Source organism: Euprymna scolopes, chromosome 38 (genome assembly GCF_053919585.1).
Source record: "Euprymna scolopes isolate OS-2025 chromosome 38, ASM5391958v1, whole genome shotgun sequence".
NCBI classification, from domain to species: domain Eukaryota; kingdom Metazoa; phylum Mollusca; class Cephalopoda; order Sepiida; family Sepiolidae; genus Euprymna; species Euprymna scolopes.
The window spans coordinates 20,769,638-20,791,769 of NC_136519.1; the positions used below are offsets into that span (position 1 = coordinate 20,769,638).

At 32.5% G+C, this 22,132-nt stretch overlaps 1 protein-coding gene across 1 annotated transcript in view; it reads right to left on the reverse strand.

Moving 5' to 3' along the window:
- LOC145263032 (uncharacterized) overlaps positions 1-22,132 on the reverse strand; it is a 376,016-nt gene that overhangs the window by 167,304 nt on the left and 186,580 nt on the right. Inside the window, exons 28-34 of the mRNA XM_080119864.1 lie at positions 17,632-17,745; positions 15,786-15,908; positions 13,988-14,107; positions 13,163-13,270; positions 8,530-8,652; positions 5,295-5,321; positions 1-24 (exon numbers count right to left, since the gene is read on the reverse strand). The exon at positions 1-24 is cut by the window's left edge and continues 9 nt beyond it. Coding sequence (XP_079975990.1) covers positions 1-24; positions 5,295-5,321; positions 8,530-8,652; positions 13,163-13,270; positions 13,988-14,107; positions 15,786-15,908; positions 17,632-17,745 — 639 coding nt within the window. The remainder of the gene's footprint in view (positions 25-5,294; positions 5,322-8,529; positions 8,653-13,162; positions 13,271-13,987; positions 14,108-15,785; positions 15,909-17,631; positions 17,746-22,132) is intronic.

Below are 22,132 nucleotides of genomic sequence, written 5' to 3' on the forward strand. Positions count from 1 at the left end.
ATAAAGTCGTCAGTTTTGTAGGACCTAAAAATGTAACAAGAGAAGTGTTTTTAATTCAAGAACAGTTTCAGTAATATTTTCAAAAATGGAATTATATTTCTGATGCAGCATGATAAAGACTAATGTTACAATCTGTTTGTCTAAAACTAAATTCCCTTTGTGTTTTTTTTTTGGGGGGGGGACATAAGTTATTCCCTTTGCATTATCTCATTCATTTCCCATTTTCGACCTATTTCCACCCCCACATTCATTTTCACAACAATATTTATTCTCTTATCCAATCTTTGCGACGTGTTAATGTCACAAACAAAGGAATACTCCCGTTTTCAAATAATACTTTTGTCTTTTTCTTTTTCATTTAGTATTTACTTATTAATCCTTTTCTAATCTGCCGCTTCACACTAATATGTCTTTGCTCAGGTTTATAACTGTATCGTAACTCCCTATATTTTTACGTTAGAACCAAATTCCTGATATTTATTTATTTTTTTTCATTCATGCGATTTTATTTTTGTCACTCAATAAAACATTATTATTATAACAATATTATAGTTTTATAAAATCAAAACATTATTACTGTAACAAAAGTATAGTTTCATGAAATTAAAATATTTTTATTGTAACAAAATTGTAGTTTTATAAAATTAAAACATTATTACAGTAACAAAATTATAGTTTTATCAAATTAAAATATTTTTATTGTAACAAAACCATGGTTTTATAAAATTAAAATATTTTTATTGTAACAAAATTATTGTTTTATAAAATTAAAACATTATTACTGTAACAAAATTTTCGTTTTATAAAATTAAAATATTTTTACTGTAACAAAATCATGGTTTTATAAAATAAAAATATTTTTATTGTAACAAAATTATAGTTTTATAAAATTAAAATATTTTTATTGTAACAAAATTATAGTTTCATAAAATTAAAATATTATTACTGTAACAAAATTATAGTTTTATAAAATTAAAACATTATTACTGTAACAAAATTATAGTTTTATAAAATTAAAACATTATTACTGTAACAAAATTATAGTTTTATAAAATTAAAACATTATTACTGTAACAAAATTATAGCTTATATCAATTTGGTTCACTTAATAAATTAATGATCAAACAAATTATTATAAGTAAATTAAAAGAAAACAGTGATTTGGTAAAGAAAAATTCAAATAAAATATTAATTTTTAATGAATTTTAACTACATATGTGTTTAAAAATATTTTATTGATTTAAAATGGTTCTTGTAGTTTTAAAATAGGAATATTTTTTTAATTTAATAACTATTTAGGAATAATTGATTTAATTTTAAAAATATTTAGGAATGTTTTATGTTTAAAAAATATCTGTGAATAATTAACATAATTTTTACAAATATTAAGCAATATTTTATTTAATTAAAAAATATTTATGATTACTTAATTAAAAAATATTTAGAAATAATTGATTTAATTTCTTTTTTTTCACATGATAGTCACCACTTAGCAAGGCCCGGAAGCCACTCGGGGATAAGGGTTATTGCGTGTACAGTAATCAATGGGGTAATATTGTAGTAATCGTTAGTAATGGAGATTTTATAAAGTGTCTTACTTAAGGGGGCGGTTTATCAGGAATTTGTTTATGTTGGACTTGAAGACATCCAAGTTGTAGTCAGGTGGGAAATAGGCAAATGGAAGAGAGTTCCACAAGCGTGCACTTCTAAGAAAGAAGCTTTGTTCATGGAATCTACATTTTGATTTAGGCAGAGATAATGAGTGGGGAAAATTATTGACAGTGGTTTCAGCTAGACGGGTGTTTTTTGTGAAAGATTGGCAAGGGGGTACCAGAAATTGGAGCTCAGATGAGCACTTGCCATGGAAATAACGATAAAAAAAAGACAAGCTCGCAACGGCTCTTCTGTGGGAGAGAGGTTGCAGGGAAGAGAAAAGAGCACCCCCCCACTAAGCTACGAAGTCTATTTTGTACTCTGTCAAAGCAGGATAGGCTGTTTTTAGCAGCTCCTGCCCAGATGTGGAAGCAGTACTCCATCCTTAGACGTACTTGGCCTTTATATAGATAGAGAATTGCATCAGCAGTGAGATATCTTCTGGAGCGGTAGAAGGATCCTACCATCTTTCTAGCGACATTGGCAACAGACTTGATGCATGTCTTCCATTTCAGATCAGGAGTAAAGGTCAAGCCCAGAAGCTTGTAAAAACATGGAGCCTCCCCAAGACGAGAGCCATCCATTTCAATTGATGCCAGACGAGTGTCAGAGCGTTGATGATGTGTAATATAGTTATTATTATTAGACGAAGGTACCACTTGGTGCGCGTATGTTACGTGAGTTCTTATTATTAAAGATACGAGTCTTATTATAAGTGATGCTTTTTCTTAGTGAGAGAGATGTTCTTGTAAGAGAGATTTATTAAGAGGGATGTTGAAAGACTCAGAGAGAGAGAGAGATGTTGTTGTAAGAGAGATTTATTACATATGATGTTGTAAGACTCCGAGAGAGAGAGATGTTGTTGTAAGACTTAGAGAGATTGTTCGTTTATAACGATTCCTATATATTAAATGTTCATACTTTTTATGTGTAGAATGGAAGAGAAGGAGAGGAAGCTCTTTGAGTGAAGGGGATAGTGTTCACTGTTCAGACATTGTGTAGACATGATGTCGAGACATGTATGTAATGACATTTTATAACACAGATATATAATACAATTTTCACTTTACCTTTTTGTAAGAATCACAAACACAAGACGACGTTTTTATCAAAACACATGATGAATTTATTTCTTCACGACCGGCCGTGGTTTCCTCATCAAGAATTCAAAGCTTCACATTTTTAGTTTAAAAGTGATCGTCTCGCTTCTAGACGTTCGGACTCTCTCTGAGTTTTTCACTGACTGTCTCTCTAACTAACTAACTCTCACTTCCTATATTGAGAAATCCATGCATCCTGGCCACGTGAGCAAAATTCACGTGTTTCAACATGCGCGACTTTGCACGTTTTTCCGACATTATGATTTCCCAATAACCTATTTTTTCTTTGATGTTTTTACAAAGGAATTCAACCTACATATCTAATTTATTTAACCCATATTTTATTATCCACATTCTTTTAACAATTGAATAGTTTATTTATTATTTATTTCATCCGAATTAACAATTTACTGGACATTCCATTTAAACCTATTGTTCTTTAAAACTTATGTCCAGGGTTCGATTTCTGCTTTCTCTCATTTTATTTTCATTTTAACTAATCTCTCTATTTTTATACTTACATGAAAAGAGGACAGCCCTTATCATGTAACAGATGTAAAGATAGGAGCTTGGTTTTAGATGCATTAAAAGTAACCAGCCACCTCTTTCCCCATTGTACCACACGCTCAAAATCAGAGGAGAGAGAATCAGAGAGAGCTTTGTCATTTATGGCCTTAATGTGTTGCCATAGATGGTCGTGTCATCAGCATAGATATCAACAAATGATTTAAGTATGTGTTTTGGGAGATCACTGATGTAGATCAGGAAGAGAGTTGGGCCCAAGATGTACCCCTGAGGGACTCCAGCATTAATACTGCAGGCCTCTAATTTCTGCTCATCAACCACTACTCTTATGAGCCTATCAGAGAGAAATGATTTAATAATTGAGAAAACATTTCCGGTTAAATCTTGTGAAGTAGGCCTTTATGCCATACCTTATCAAAGGCCTTTGATATGTCAAGAGCATTTGCCCTAGAAAGGAAGCCTTTGTCGAGAGATTCACTAATCCTATGAGATATAACCGTTAGCACATCTGCTGTAAATCTAGCAGAACGGAAACCATATTGCATGTCACTTAGAAGATTATTTCTGCTGAGGTGGTTGACTACTTCTTTAATATGGATTCCAGCAACTTACTCATGACACACAGGAGACTTATGGGTCTGTACTGTGAGGGAGATGACCTATCACCTGAATTCTTAAATACAGGGCATACTGATGAAGTTTTCCAGTGTGTTGGAAAGCACTTCTCCTTAAGGCAATACATAAACAGTTTTGTAAGTATGGGGGGCAAGTTCTGGTTGAAGCTTTTTCAACACTATAATTGGAATGCCGTCAGGGCTAGTTGCTTTACTGGAATCAAGGTTCTTGATTAGCTTGGCGATCTCACGCACATTGTATGTTGCATAGTGTGTTGTCTGTTATAGGAGGAAATACGAGGAGTTGATGGCCTCGTTGCATAGGGTAGAATTAGCTGCAAAGTTCTTGGCAAATAGTTTGGCTTTGTCTGATACTGACGAGATGACCTCAGCTCTATTGATGATGGTTGGGATAGAACGCACGCTTCTGTTAAGGATCCTGTTTGTTATTTGCCAAAACTGGTGAGAATCAAGCCGCTGCTCAGCTACTTTGGATTTAACGGACTGAGCATATAGCTCTCTTGCATTTTTTTATTACTCTTACAGTGGTTGCTGACAGTTCTGAAAGCAGCTTTAGTTTCAGTACACCTATTACATTTGTAGCTATGGAAAAAGTGGTTTCTGTGCACGATGGCAGCAGCACATTCTGGGGAGAACCATGGCTGGCTGTTAGGTTTTTGTCAGAAATTTTGGATGGTATGAATCGGTCTATGCCAACAATTAACCATTCGGTCAGGTCTGATACTATAGAGGACACATCCTTTTTAAACATGGAATGCAGAGATTGCTCAGATATAAATGTATGGAAGCTATTCCAGTCAGCCATAGAGTATCGATATACTGTATGGTGGAAAGGTACATCTGATGACGTTTTTTTCATTTTTATCTTAACTGATACAACCGAGTGGTCGGAAGATCCCAAAGGAGATAGAATGGAACATAAACATAGCCCAGGAGAAGTTTTTTAAAAATATTAAAAATAACTTATTTGATTAAAAATATTTATGAATAACTAATTAAATTAAAATAATATTTATAAATTATTGATTTAAGTTTAAAAATATTTATGAGTAATTGATTTAATTTCAAAACATATTTAGGAATAATTAACTTAATTAAAAAATATTTATGAATAATTGATTAAATTTAAAAGATATTTATGAATAACTGATTTAATTAAAAAAATATTTATGAATAATTAATTTAATTTTAAAACAATATTTATAAATGATTAATTTACAAATGTTTATGCATAATTAAATTAAAAAATATTTATAAATAATTAATTTAATTAAAAATAATATTTATAAATAATTTAATTAAAAAATATTTATGAATTGAAATATTTTAAAAATATATTTATAAATAATTTATTTTATTTTAAAAAATAAAAAACACTTACATGGTCCTGTATAGTACTGAGGGCTTGCTATAAAAAAAGAAAATTAGAAAAAATTTGAACTATTATTTACATGTTTGGTTCATGCAAAAAATTATCATAATTTCTGAAGCAAACCATCTTTTCCAGAAATTGTTACATGAATCAACTTGCTATATGAACACGCTATGTTACGTTCCCAAGAGATGTTTACGAATAAAGAACGGCACTCCCAGTAGAATGGAGCACTTCCCCACTATCATCATGGTGTAAGAGCATATCTTGATAGTTACCTGCGAAACAGGTAGTTTGGATGAAGAGGAAGTATCGAGTACTGTCCACGCTCACCGGATTTGACCCCACCCCCTAGATTTTTCTCTTTTTTGAGGACGGTGGTGGGGTGGGGGCATGCTAAACACAAGGTTAACACAAAAAAACGAGCTACAATGAATGAGTTGAAAGCAACCATTGAAAGAAGATGTGTCAACATACCAATTGAACTGATTTAGAACTTTTCCGATTCAATCAGTGAACGTTGTCAGCTGTTCATGGACCACAATGGCCAACAATTTTAACACGTTCGATAATTAGTTAGTTTCTGTATTTGTTCACAGTATTTTGATGTATAAAACTTTTCTTTCTTGTAATAAATGCTGGTTTTATGGTCATTTAAAGAGTGTATACATTTTATTGGGACACCCTGTAGATATATCGAATACTGATAGGTGTGATAAAGGGAACCCACCTATTCTGGCGCAGCCTTAGCAGTATCTTCTATGCATTTATTTCAGTTTATAATGCTGGAGGATGTTAGGCCAAGGAGTTTGAACGTTAAACTTTTAAAAGAGTGCTATCGGCACTGACAATCAGTGGCTGGAAAGGTTTCTTATAATGGTTAAAGAAAAGGAAATTTGTCTTAGCATTAAATATAACCAATCTACTACAGACTGGAAGTTATTTTCTCGCATTTCAGCTATTGCATTAAATATGTGTATGTTTGATTTGCCTGCAGGTTAAGAATAGAACATTGTCTCATTAACAAATATAACCTTTTCAGACGCAACTGCATCAGAGAATAAAAGTCTAAGCATTGACCTTTGAGACATATCCACTTTAATGTGATTTGGATGTACAGCCATTGAGAACGACCTGAATCTTTTTAAGGATTTAAGTATATTAAATATTTGTTCATTAATATTGTAAAAACTTTTCCTGGGTAGACATTTATACAAGCCCTTGTCAAAGGCCTTAGATATATAAAGTTCTACTGACTGAGCTTAACCTGCCTTATCCAGTGTATGTAGAAAGCCGGCAAATGGAAGGCAGTTCCACAGGTGTGCAGTTCTAAGAAAGGAGCTTTGTTCATGGAATCTACATTTAGGTTTAGGCACAGATAAATAGTAGAGGAAATTATTGATAGTGTTTTCAGTTAGAGGGGTGCTTCTCGTGAAAGTTTAGCAAGGGGGAAACCATAGATTGAAGCTCACACGAGCACTTGCTATGAAAATAACGATAAAGCAGAGACAGGCTCACAACGTCTCTTCAGTGAGAAAGAGGTTGCAGGGAAGCTAAAAGGACATCCCCTACGAGTCTATTTTGAACTCTGTCAAGACAGGATAAGGTCTTTCTAGCAGCTCCTGCCCAGATGTGGCAACAATACTCCATCCTCAGACGTACTTGGCTCTTATATAGGTAGAGATTTGCATCAGCAGTGAAATATCTACTGGATCGATAGAAGGATGAACATTTTTTCAGCGACCTTGGCAACAGATCTGATGTACGCGTTCCATTTCAGATCAGGAGTAAAGGTCAAGCCCAGAAGCTTGTAAAAACATGGAACCTCCCCAAGACGAGAGCCATCCATTTCAATTGATGCCAGATGAGTGTCAGAGCGTTGATGATGTAAAGATAGGAGTTTGGTCTTAGATGCATTAAAAGTAACCAGCCACTTCGTTCCCCATTGTACCACGTGCTCAAGATAATTGCCACGTTCAGTATCCCCACCCCCGCCTGAATAGACAGGTGGCTACTAAATATAGTAATTCTTGTGAGAAGTGGATTCACAGTGAGAAGTGGAGGATGGAGACGACTGAAAAACACAGTGAGATGGATGCGTACATATGGCGGAGGAGAGGGAGAGAGTAATTAATATATGTTGATATACATGGAAGTGTAAAAGTATTATTTTGTTATTTACTAAAAATTCATAAAAATACAGGGTGGAACGATAAAATTGTCGCCCTAAAGAACTACACTACAGCTTTATTTTAAAGCTTTTATTGAAAAAATCAATTCCAGTAACTTGACTTTGTAGCAGAGCTAACAGCTATTCAATGTAGCTGAATTCAGCCTCAATCATTGCCTCAATACGAGTCTGGAACTGGGAGCAGGCCTTTTCCATATGCGCCGGTGGGAGCTTAGCAGATACTCAGGGATGGTAGCAATCAGGCTGGCTTTGGTGGTGTGGGAGGTCATGTTCGTGATGTTCTCGACGTATGACCAAACGAAATAGTCCACTAGGTTCAGGTCAGGGGAATGAGGGAGTCCAGTGAGAGAAGTTGTAGCACTCCTTCTGAAACCAAGCCTGGATCTCTTTTGACTTGTGGGCCGGCGGCAAGTCCTGCTGCTACACCCAGGGTCTGCCAGCAGCTACCTGATTGCACCAGGGGATCACCACACTCTTCAGCACATCCAATTGAACTTTGGTGTTGACTTTCAAGCCGACTTCGAAGATGGTATGATGTGGCCCTCACTTGAAACTACATCAAAGACCATAACCGTGGCTGGAAACTTTGTTTTCATCACCCTGAGCACGGCCCCGTTTATTTGTGGCAATCTAGCAATGCATTTTGAGGGTGCTGGCAATGACCCTATTGCCATAACTTGGATAGGTAGAAAGCATGAGTTGTACAGTGGCACATCTCCGATCTTGCGCATTGAACATTGTGACACTTTCAAACATGATAGAAGGCTCCTATCACTTTTGGGATTTGTACACAACTGATAGATAGTCTGCAACAAAAAAGAAAACGGTTTTTTTCTTAGATGGAAATGGAATCATGTCCTCTTTTTTGAGGGCGACAATTTTATCATTCCACCCTTTAATAAAAGTGGGTCAAATGAATACCTAATTTCTTTAATTAACCATAAAATTTTCATGTACCTTGTTAATAAATATTTAAACTTAATTGAATAAAATGTGAAATTCGATAACATTTTTATCAAATAAATAAGTAGATAAATAAATTACAATACATACGTGTGGTTGTAATATTGCATCCAATTTCATCGGACAAATCTGAGCACTGGTGAATAGTATCACATCGATAACTGGCTTTGATGCATTTTCCATTGTCGCAGGTGAATTCACCAGCAGAACAACCTGAAAGATTTCAATTGAAGTCCCTTAGATAATATCATTTGGAAGCAGAATGCCTGTTATTAATAAGGATATATCGGGGGCAGCCCTATAAGATTTAAAAATCTAAATATTTTTGAATTTTTTTAATGCACAAGAATAAATTAGCACAAGAATAATCTTCTATTAATATTAAGTAATTAAAATAATCTTTATATCAATTTAATTGTTAGTACATCCTGTGTTACAAAAAGAAACATCATCATCGTAAGCATGAATTAATGAGAAACGAATTATCTCTCTTTATAGTCGCTCTTTATCAGTTAAAAATCGTTAAAACCATTTCTTCTCCAAAAATAAAAAAAAAACAATGGCTGTCTGTTTACAGTTTCAAATTGGCTATTTTATAGTATAATTAAAAAAAAGTCATGCTGAGAGGCGACTGTAAGTTTTAATTATAATTTCTTTTTAAAATTAAAAAGAATTTGCAAGTGAATTGACATCTTCTCCTTTATAATTTATATAAAAAATTATTCAGAAAACAAAATAATGTATTGTGTGTTGAATTTTCATTGAAAAAAATCTAAATTTTTTAAATCAATTCTTTTTTGCTTTAAAAAGTTAAAAAATAAGAATTTGTTAAAATAATTGTTTTAAATTCGTCGTTATTTGTTTTATTTTTTATTTATTTTATTTATAATGTGGTTTAAAAATTTTCAACTACCGTGGAATTTCCACAGGTTCTGCTAGTTATAAATAAATAAAATGAAGTCGATTTTTCCGCTGTCAATTTAACTACAACAAGTTGTAAACTAACAGCCTCATATACTAATTTATCCACCTCACCACTTACAGCACTTCCTATCATCTTACAAAAATTATTACATTAATTTCGATCTTGCTGATTCTCTCAAACACATCTTCCACAAACAGGATAGCACACATTTTCATTATCCTATAATTATCTACTCCTACGTCACTCACATTCACCATGGCATTTACTTAAAGTAGTGAAATACAATTAAGTCACCGTTATCATTTCATTTTTTAAATCTTATTATTGTCTACATCAGAGGTTTCCTACCTTTTGGCACTCGCGACACTTTACCTAAAAGTTTGAAATCCATACGACCCTCTACCTAAGGATTACTATCAGCAGCTGAATTTTATTTTTATTTTCTGTAAAGGACAGGGAAAGAAACATCTAAAAATATTTGAATATTCTGTAGTTATTTATGGTAATAAATAACTACAGAATATTCAAATATAAAGCATAGTGGTTCAAGCTAAATTCACAAAAAGAACATATATTTACTTAAAATAATATTATTATATAGGAGTGAAAAAAAAATTATCTAACCCAGCTAGTGAGATTTCAGCAGCAAGCTTTGAAATTTATGGCTGAGTATTTGACATTGGAGTATCACTAATACATAGTGGACCAGAACTGAATTACGGATTTCACCTTGAAGAGATTACAAGCTGAAGAGTCGTTCCTTAGATCTATCTTAAATATAATCTAGGATGCTGGAGACATCAAGCTCGGTACAAAAATGGATTCCTAACCAGAATCTCCTGTTCCTTTGATAGATCAAAGAAGTGACGCTCAACTTTCTTTTCTAGAGACTGAAGATGTTTAGTAATCTCATCTTTAAGGAACTGATTCAGATGGATCTGAGACTTATCCATCTCTCCACAAAATTTTTCAAAGAAAGATTGATTTTCCGACGCCATTTCTACAGTTTAAAAACAAAGGCCCGAGAACTATCCTGAAAAAAGAGGATATATGTTTCCCTTCCTTGAAACTGCAAAAGGAGTTTGTTCAACTCTATGTTTTGCTTTGCACCTAAACAGAAAAATGTAAGAGTTTGAAAAATGTAATTGATGAAATATCCCAAACTACTTCTAACAAGGCTCCCCTGCCTAGGAGTGGCTACTTTCACTGAGGATCGTGACCCACTTAGTCCACACACTACACTCAATTTTGGATAAATATAACAAACACTCCTTCAAATTCAATTACATTTTATCTGGCGTCCTTATTGTATTCGAGGAATAGCAAAATATCAAATTGTTTCAGCAGTTCCGTCTGGCAATTCAGAATACATATATCTAATTCTCAGAATGATGGAACATATTAACAAACAACTCCACGACTGAGACCATTTTTATTCTTGTTCCTTTTCTCCACATTAAAAAACGACCCTGGTGTCTAACTCTGTCCCGTGGGGAGACATTGTAAATAGGAACGACTCACATAATAATCACAATGATGTCTTAACCTGATACCTCAGGTCATCGTAATTTAATTTGTTTTTTTTCGCTTCATAAACGCCATAAAATGTTGTTTTTTTTAACCGGCATTAATTGATAAAATAAATTATAATCCGTTCCTAACTTTTAACAACTGTTAATGCTTATTGGACTTTAACGAACGCTTACTTTTCAAACTAATGTCCTAATACCGTTTTCATAGTTGTAACCCACATGTATTGATTAATGTGCGTTACTATTGTTCTTTATGACGCGTAACCCGTCCTAAGAAACAAACAAAACATCCCTGACTTTGTTTAGGAGTTTCTTGGCTTTCATTGGCTTTCATAATGCGGTTCTCTTTGGCCCTTGTAACTTTTGTATGAGGTAGGAAAGATGGAATCCTAAAATCTTTTATTTTAGGGTATATTCCTTTGAAGCTCATTATCATTTGTTAGCGCATAGATACATCATATTGCTAAAAACAGTGATTCTTCTGTTGAAATCAGGTATTTCTAGCTGAGATAAAATTTTTACTATCTTTTTTGTTTATGGTCAGAAGAGAAAGCAATTTCTTTTTTTATATATAATATGCATTATGGTTTCTTATAAAACAAGTCAGCTATTTTAAGAACTAGCTTCGTTAAATAAAAGAACTACTTAAAAGCACTTACATTTTACAAAAGATAATTTAGTGATTAAGTTAAGAAAACTAGCCAATCATCTTAATTATTTCATGAAATTCTATTTTCCTGGCTTTACATCATTTGTTATTCCTCATATATTTTATTAAAACCGCATGGGCTAAGCCGAGTGAGGACAGTTATATATATATATATATATATATATATATATATATATATATATATATATATATATATATATATATATATATATATATATATATATATCGCTTAATGTAAAAGGAAAAGAGAGAGATCAATTCCACAAAAGGAGACTTATCCGGATAATGCCAAGCTCAACAGTAATTATTGGAGCTTATACAATAGGACAACAAGAGTATGAAATGAAGACACAAAACTACATATAGGTAGATATAGAATGGATCATTTATTGAATAATGGAATACAAGCAAAATATCCCCCAAATTTTGCCTGTGTTCCATTATTCAATAAATGATCCATTCTATATCTGCATATATATAGTTTTGTGTCTTCATTTCATACTCTTGTTGCCCTATTTTATATATATATATATATATATATATATATATATATATATATATATATATATATATATATATATATGGTAGCTTCCTTCAGTTTTGACAGACTATGAATACCCACTGTAAGGGAGCCTGTTACCTTCATGTAGAATTTTATGGCAAGAGTTACACAATCTTCAACCACATTACTTCTGAGGCAGTGTTGTTAAATACCAGTGGCAAGTGAAGATTCAGGGCAACTGGAAGCATTGCTGAGATAAGCAGAGAGCACATACCACGCCTAGAATTCCCCAATGGTCGCCCCTCTGGTACTAGCCAGGCTCAACATTGCATAACTTCGGTGATCTGACAAGAACCAGTGTTTTAATGTGATAATGCCGTACATAGTACCTCGAAACATGTGTTCGTAGATTACTGTTTTATAAGTAAAATAATAAATAAATAAATAATATTTTTGTCTAAAAAATATGGGTGATTTTCTAAGGAAAATATTTTCCATGATCTCCAAGATGCTAATAATCATATCATCGTTTAAAAAATTAACAAAAATAAGTTCAAAAGCGATAAAAATAACACATAATGTGATCTTGGATTTTGTGGTGTAACGGTTAACATACTATACGATAATATATTTGGTCTGAGGTTCGAATCCCAGGAACAGTTTAGCTATGCTGACGAGGTAGTACCTCGAAACATGTGTTCGTAGATTACTATTTTATAGAAAAATGTGGCCAATTGAGACCAAATAAAAGGTACTCACAAATACTTATATATATATATATATATATATTCTCGGCCGTGTGATGTGAAAAACAAACATTTTAAACTTTGATTTTTTTTTTTCATCATATTTCCTCTGTATGTGTGAGAAACAGCGAGGAAGAGAAGGAGAATTGAAGAGAGAGAAAGAATGGAAATGAGAGAAAGAGAGTGAGATAATATGCATATGTGTGTTAATTTTACAAAATATTAGTTCATGACCAGAGGTAAAATGTTTTTTTGTTAAACATTGTAATTTACAAATGTCTCAAAGAGATGATTACAAGAGATTTTGCATAGAATCCTATAAAATAACCTTATTTCCTGTTTACTTACCACATTTCTCATCGGAACCATCCTTACAATCAATAATTCCATCACATTGTTTGCATGCAGGTATGCATTCACAAGAATCACAGGTGAATTTGTTGACGCATGTGCAACCTGAAAATAACCAAAGAAAATATAAAAATGTTGGTTAAAACTTAGAAAGTTCAAAGATCCTATCGTTTATGCTTATGCAAAAAGGTGATTTTTAAAGCTATATTTTGAGAGTCCCTAATTACTTGGTTTACAACGAAGACAGAGTTAGACGCAAGGTCGGCTTTTAATGTGGGGAAAATCCAGCTCCTTAAAAAGGGATATTCTAGATTGGAACAAAAATTAAAATTTCTCCAGTCTAGAAAAATTTCTCATTCGGTGAAGTGTAGTATCAGAACACTTTGCTCATAACCAAAAGGCTATGGTGTAATCCAAGGGGTAGAAAGTTGGACTAAAAAGTCTTGTTTGAAGTTCTATCAATATTTCAAGAAATTATTATTTGGATTATCTGGACCACTACCATCATATTGGTTGTTATAGCCACAACATTTAGGATGATGTAACCTTCGACCTTCTGCAGGTGCATCTTTTTGAACTAAGAAATCTTTATGTTGAACTCGGTAATCTGTACGAATTTCAAATTGCACCTGTTTTTAATCTACGGGGGTAAATTAATTTTATTTCATCAGCCCTGACTGTGTAGAAGTATTTTTTATTTTATTTTTAGTGTCGTCCTTAGTGAGGATTGAACCGTTAATGTCTAGAATACTGTCACTTAGAACTGATTGCTTTTCAACGCCTTTATCCAAGAAAGTATTCATAAAAGCAAACGTCACTCACTGCAATCGTCTTCATCATCCCCATCGCTGCAATCTTTATTGCCATCACACTTTTTTGTGATGTTCATACATTTACCATCTTGACACCGGAATTGACGAATGTTCTCACAAGGTTCAATTTCTGTAAGTAAAATAATAAGTAAAATAATAAATAAAATAATAAGTAAAATAATAAGTAAAATGATAAGCAAAATATCGATTATTGTGTTAAGCAAAACATTAGGAAATATGTTAAGTAAAGCAAAACTACTTATTTTCATGATATGCTGAAGTAGAGCAATAGCAATAGTAGTAGTAGTACTACTACCACTAAGAAGAAGAAGAAGAAGAAGGAGAAAAGAGACAGAAGAAAAGACAGAAGAATAAAGGGTAGAAGATGATATAAGAAGATGAAGAAAAAGAAGATGAAGAAGAAGAAAAAGATATTGAAGAAGAGGAAAGATAAGAAAAAAGAAGAAAAGGAAAAGTAAGAAGAAAAAGATGAAGATAAAGAAGATAGAAGAGATATTGAAGAAGAAAAAAGAAGACGTAAAAGAAGAAAAGAAAGATGAGAAAGCGGAAAAAGGAGAAGAAGGTTGAAAAGATGAAGAATAAAAGGAAGAAGAAAAAGAAAATGTAGAAATAGAACAAGAAGAAAAGGAAGAAAAAGATGAAGATATTGAAGAAGTAAAAAGGAGAAAAAGAAAAGGATAAAAAGAAAAAAGACAAAGAAATAGAAAAAGAAGAAGAAAAACAAAAAAAAGAGAAGAAAATGAAGAAAAAAACGAAATAAAAAGAAAATAGTTATTTGTGTGTTAAGTTAATTGAACATCTTTAATCTGCTCACAAAAATCGTACTTGAGGATTTTTTGGTCTGCATGAAGTTCTCTTTGTTTGTCATAGTTATTTGTTAACTTATAGGATTACATTTTTTTTTTTACCAGCGACATTGAGAATAGAAAGATTCGACAGTTGCATGCAAATTGAGAAAAGTTTTGGCTCAGATCACACTAAATAATGATGCAAAAATCAAGGTTTCCACTTCCATTTCATTGTAAATGTAAAAAAAACAAGTGAAGCATACATGGTCCCCCGTTAGTACACAGTGAACGAGGCATAAAAAAAATGACTAAGTTCAGCATTGCCCCCCCCCCTCCATTTAACCCCAAAAGTCCCCAGGGGACATCAAATCCTGGTGAAAATGAACAAACGGTGCAGTTTTAAGCCCTAACATACGTAAATTTGAGTTCTGCACCATGCAAAAAAAAAAAAAAAAAAAGAATTGACTTGAGTTCAGCACCATGCAAAACTGCTAAATAGACATACACAGAAAATTTGGGACAAATATGGTAAAATAGTCCCGAAAATGGAGTGTTTTTATTAGCCCTAAAAGAGCCCCTAGGGCACACCCAAGAGTTATCACGAAGTATAGACAAACAAAATTATATAGAAATCAGTTAGTTACAACTTTTTAGAAAGTTTTATAAAAATCTAAGGCATCAATTTTTTTTAATAAGCACAAAAGTGTCAATTTTAGCCATCTTAACTCGAAAGACACCATTAAGGGGGCAACTGGAGTTTTCCCGGAAAATCCGTTCTGTTACTTTTTTTACTCATATCATGTTTAATGTTTGTGCACAATTTCAAAATATTCCAAGGTGTAGTTATTGAGAAAAGTGCAGACAAACAAACGGACGAACGGACAACGGTGAATTTACAGGTCCACCCTCCTTTTGTTAGGAGACCAGAAAAAAAAAATGAAAATGAAAGTAATATTACTAATTCCAAGCCAGTCGGAATTTTGCTGAGAGAATACTTACTTTTACAGTCAAACTCATCGGATAAATCATTTGCCCCACAGTCTGGTAAACCATCACAACGGAAAGCTAAAGGGATACACTTCTTATTCATACAACCAAATTGGTTTTTAGGACATTTTGTTACTGTTCAAAAGAAGAAAAAAGACACTGTGTAAGAGCTGTTCTTAATGTATTAGCAACCATAATATCATATCAAATTTATTAGCATAAAAAATAGCAAAGTGCAACAAGTCATGTAAAAAGACAACATAAATACTAGAAATTGTTAGAAATTATTGTTTTAAGGAAAAAATCAAAATTAAATTATTAAATTTATAGTAAAATGTAATATAAATAAATATTCGCTTTACTATTTAAACCCTGGTTTTTATTAAACCAGGGTTTAAATAAATTGTTAAGTATTCAATTTAACTTGTTGCATAGTTTATGAAAAAGATGGATATTATTTGCTTTAATATATAAAAATAAAACACAAGAAATGAGATGTTACTAGTACTCTTACTAGTCCTGTAGCTCACCAAGGCCATAGGGGCACTGTTTGATGGATAAACGGTAGACCAACTTTCCATTTGTTGCAGTTGTGGATGAGTACCTGTATAACATTCAAACTTTTCCCTGTCCAATCAAGGATGTTGTCGGCTCACTTTTTCTTCTGTCTGTTCTGAGTTCTTTTCGCCTTACTGTTCCTTACAAGATGGTTTTTGCAAGTCCAAGTTTTGAGTGTGTTATGTGCCCATACCATCTGAGTTTCCTCGTTATCACTGTGGTCATTAGGTCATTATAATGACACACTTGAATAGCCTTTCTGTGGACTTCATTGTTGATGACATGGTCCTTGTATGAAATGCATAGGAGTCTTCTGAGGAAATGCATTTCTAGTACTTGGATCGTCCTTGGTAAGTCTACGTTCAGTGTCCATACCTTGCATGTGTGAAGTATGATTGTGATGACTAATGCATTTAGTAGCTTCACCTTGGTTCTAAGAGAGATGTTTCTGCGCCTGTGTTTTGGCTAGAAAGCTATATGTATATAAATACAATTAATTTTATGGGTTCGTTAGATGTTATAAGTCAGTCAAAGTTGTTTCTGATAATGTTTCGCTAGAATAAAAAGGAAAAATGATTGAAATAAAAATCTTTTATCGTTTCTGAAAAGCATACTTGCCTTTCTGAGATTTATCATCACTTTAGTTTAAAATGGCAGTTTCGTCACCAAATGCAAAGTTTCAATGGACGCCTCTAAAATAAGATGAATTCAAGCATTTTTATACAAAGCTCCCTTTGCCAGTTTAACACGCTAACATTTGAAATAGCATTTTCTTTGAGCTTATGCTTGAAATTGCATTTTCGTTTGTCTGGCATGCTTATATTTGAAATAGTATTTTCGTTAGTCTGTCATGCTTATATTTTAAATAGCATTTTCGTTGGTCTGTCATGCTTATATTTGAATTACAATTTCTGTCATCAAATTGGATGAACGCATCTTGTTTTAGATCTGTCCACACATCTCCATAGGTTTGGTTCGTTGGTAAATCTGTCATGAATAAGTTTGAAATATGCTTTTTTTTTCAAATTTGAATTCAATTTCAAATTTATTGGCATAAAAAAATAGCAAAGTGCTGCAAGCCATGTAAAAAGACACAAGATATTTTTCATCTATAAACAGGCTGAATGTTTGTCCAAGGTTACTTTCAACCTGGATATGGTAGGCACCGTACAGATTGAATAGATGCATTTTATTTTAGATGTGTTTAACACATCTAAATAGGTGGTTCTGTCTGTTGGTTACTTTGTCATGTTTAAGTTTGAAACCGCTTCAGTTACGTATTTTCCGAGTGTTTACTTACCGCAATTTAACTCATCTTTTCCATTGATGCAATCAGGTAAGCCATCACACACTTTTTCTTGGGGAATGCAACTCTGATCACTGCAATTGAAATGCTTTGATGTACAGGCATAAGCTGAAAAACAAATGCACAGATAGAAATAATTAAAATTCATATTGTCATCAGAATAAAGGTCGTCTTCAGTGAGTTCGGTGCAGAGGTCTAGTGATGACCGGGGTCAACTCCTTGATTATATACCCCAAAAATTAAAGTATAAGTTTTAGTGCTGAGAAAATATAATGAGAAAGCGATAGTTTAAATATGATTAGATGATTGGAGTCACCATTCAGTAATCACCTCCTCTGCGCAACATTATTTTCAATTTTATAGGCCCCATTTATTTTTTTTTACGGGGTAGTCACCGTTTATCAAAGCTCAATGGTCACTCTAAGATAAAGGTTAATGAGTACGGAGTAGACTTTGATGATCGGTAGTAGCTGAACTTGGATAAGGTATGATTATTTAAGAACTTAGCTAAATTAGATTTGAAAACGACCATGTTATAGTCAATTAGGAAGCAGTCCGTGGTATTGTGTTTCACAGACTAACAATTCTAGGAAAGAAACTTTGCTCATGGAATTTTCATTTAATTTTAGGCACTGATAGAAGTTAAAGGAAATTATTGACAGTTGTTGAAACTAGACGAGTAATCGTTGCGAATGTTTTGCAGGTGGGACCATAGATTTAAGTTCAGTCGAGCGCCTTCCATAAAAATAACAGTCCCATGTGAAAATAAAGGCTTCATTTGAGAATGAAGGCTCCATTTATATTTGTTAGAATAAATAAAAATCGCAATCGACCAAAAGCCAACAAAGACTAGGTTCGTCTACACTGCAGAAGTAGAGGTAAATCTAAACTATTACTATATGAGTGTATCTTTGTTAAAAATGTCGGAAAAATTGTCCATTTCCAGTGTTTGCACTAATTTTCATATTCATATAAAACAATATCTGAATCAGTGAACATAAAAATAAGAATAAGAATAAGAAGATAAAAATAAGAATAAGAATAAGAAAAAAGAAAACGTCTCAAATTGGAAAGTTAATTAAAGAAATGAAAAAAAAACGTATATTTCGATATAGAAAGTGGAAAAAAGTCTCATTATGGAAATAGATTGAAGGCGGGGTTTTATGGTTTGCTTATCTTAATTCCCCACTTAATGTTTGAAATGGTTCAGTTCAGCAGTTTTTTTTTTATTTATTTACTGTTGTGTAATGAGACAGATATATATATATATATATATATATATATATATATATATATATATATATATATATATATATATATATATGATATTGAAAATAATGGAAATAGTATTCTGACAAAATAGAGAAAATAAAAAGGAACAAACCGTATTATGTGTTCATCAACGTTTCGTCTTTATTTCGAGACTTCCTCTGGATGAATGAGATTAAGAAACAAAAAATACCAGTACAAAATATTTGACGTCATATAGTCGTTAATGTAATTTTAAAACTATGAACGCAGTTAATCTTTTTCCCAATAAGAATATTACCTGCGTTCATAGTTTTAAAATTACATTAACGACTATATGACGTCACTAAAATTTCCTTCTCTTTAACAGCGCCAGCCCTCCCCCTCCTTTTTGAATTTCCAACGTCTTTTTCTGTTTCTCTGAAATAGAACTGTGTCACACTGTGCACGTGAAACATTTTCAAATATTTTGTACTGATATTTTTTGTTTCTTAATTTCATTCATCCAGAGGAAGTCTCGAAATAAAGACGAAACGTTGATGAACATATAATACGGTTTGTTCCTTTTTATTTTATATATAAAGCTGAACGTCTGTGTGTGTGTGTGTGTGTGTGTGTGTGTCTAGTCACGAATAGGCTCCTATATGGTTGACTATTATAGAAAACTGATCACATATAATGATAGAAGATGTATTGAGACACAGGAATGGGTATGTTTGATCTGGCATAATGATGATTTATTAAAATTGTGGGGTCTGCATACGCGCCTAGTCCACAAAGTATGGAAATAAAAAATTTAAAAATAAAAAAAAAACGTTTACAAGTGTTTTTGATATAGATGTACATAATAATACTTTGATAAGTATGTTTTAACTTAAATAGGGATGGTATAATAAAATTGGGGGGGTCTGCGTTCGCGCCTGGCCTCCATAGAATGGAAATAGGCACAAACTTTAATAAAGACTTTTCATATATATCTGCGTAAGTATACTTTAATAATTATGTTCCAGTTTGAAGAAATATGATATAATAAAATTATGGGGTGTTTGTTCGCGCCTGACCTCTATAGAATGGAAATATGTCACAAAGTTTAACAAGGTTTTTTTATATAGATCCACAGAATATTGTGATAAGTGTTTCAGTGTGAACAGGTATGGTATAATAAATTATGGAGTTTATCTATTTTATTTTTACTTTCATCATATTTTGCTTTGATTTTAGATCCCCCCAAATTCGAAGCTATCTCTTTACAACCCTTCCTTTTCATAACCTATTATACTTTCATAAATCAGAGTCCATTTTCTGTAGGTTGTTTTTGAACCCAGTCAACGACGGGTACTTTTGTTAGTATATATATATATATATATATATATATATATATATATATATATATATATATATATATATATATATATATATATATATATTAGTGATGGGATGATTCCAATATTATTCCCGATTCTGATTAAAAAAGTACCTATATATATATATATATATATATATATATATATATATATATATATATATTATTGAGTGTAGGATTCTCCTCTTCTTTTTCTTCCTTCTTTATCAATGATTACTACAAATCCAAATGATGAAGTATAAGCCCACATGATCAACTTCCTTGGCAGTATCGATGTTGATTAAAGAGATTGGAATGCTCTATGTATCTAATTTGAGTTAGGTACTGTTATAGCGATCAAAAGCTAAAGGGGAAATCTCTAATAAAGGAAGTAATAGTTATTGCCCTTATATAGATGAAAAGAAAAAGTCTAGAGAGTTTCAGGGAGAATGGACAAAATGACGGCTGCGCTAACACGTGCATATCGTGCTGTAAATATAATTTGTGTTTTGACTGTAATAAATAGTATTTAACCTAAAATGAGCTTGTTTACTTTTCATTCAAATATTCCATAATTCCGACAACCCATTTCTCCGGACACAACAGGTACCTTCAAGGTTGTTTTTTCCACCAAAACCTGAATCGTCTTACTACACTTATCTCTTGGAATTACGTTTTAATAGAGCTAATATCATTGTAATTTTAAAAGAATCGTTTTGACTACTGTTGAATCTGAAAACATCAATATCTAAAATATTGAGTATTACTTTTTTGAAATATTCAAATATATTACTATTAATAATTACACTACTTTCTTTATACATTCTAACTTACAAATATCAAAATCGGTTATTCGTATTTGGATTATTCGGACTATTGTTTTCATCTTGAATGTTATTTTTACAACATTTCGGTCGATGTAACCTGCGAACTTTAAGTGTATATCATCAAACTCGAGAATCTTTCTGTCAAAATTTCGTGTAGATTCGCAAGTTCGACAGAAAGATTCCAAATATGACAAGATACACCTGATGAAGGTCGGAGGTTACATCGACCAAAACTTTGTGAAAATAACACTCTAGATGAGAACAATAGTCCGAAGAATATGAATAATCTATCCTCACCTAAAATATTTGGAAACATTTAGTTATTATTTAAGTGTGTGGTGTAATTATTGCATGAATTTTAAAAGCAAGTATTATTTTTATAATTTTTGCTAGTGACTAAAAATTGATCTATTTTAGCTTTGATCTGTCATTTTACACATTTTTCAGGAATTTATGTATGACAATATACATCGCGGCATAAGGAGTCTGAGACTCACAAGTATCACATTTGTTCTAACTAGTTTCTCCATCAATAGCTCTGTGTAGATGCTATAAATTTCAGATCTGCAAAACTGATATTGATGCCACTAATTTGGAACATTTTGGAGTATCTTTTGGCATCACTTTTCTGCTTTGTCAGAGAAAGTCTTGTCTGAATTCCAGAGACAAAAAATGGATGAATCTGCAAGCTGAAAAGATTGACCAAACAAGAACTGAAGGAGACATTTGTGCCTTGAAAAAAATATTATTTTAAAATTTAATTTTATCAGCCAAGCACTGCTACATGATTTCCTCGCAACCAAGTCAGACTTCTATAATCGTTGTCAGTCTTTAAACAGGCAGCTGTTGCATTCAGTGGCCACTGCAAAACCGAATTATAAACTTCAAGAGGACCTGACACTCAAAAATACCACTCTCACACCATTCAGTATCCTCCCTCAGATACAAAACGAGTGTTTTAACCTTTCAAAGTTCGTATATCAAACTCTAAGAAAGATATTAACGCATTAAGCATAGCAGACTGGCTTGTGCTGATCTTGATGCATTTAACCTTTGTTATTTCAACACAAGAACACCT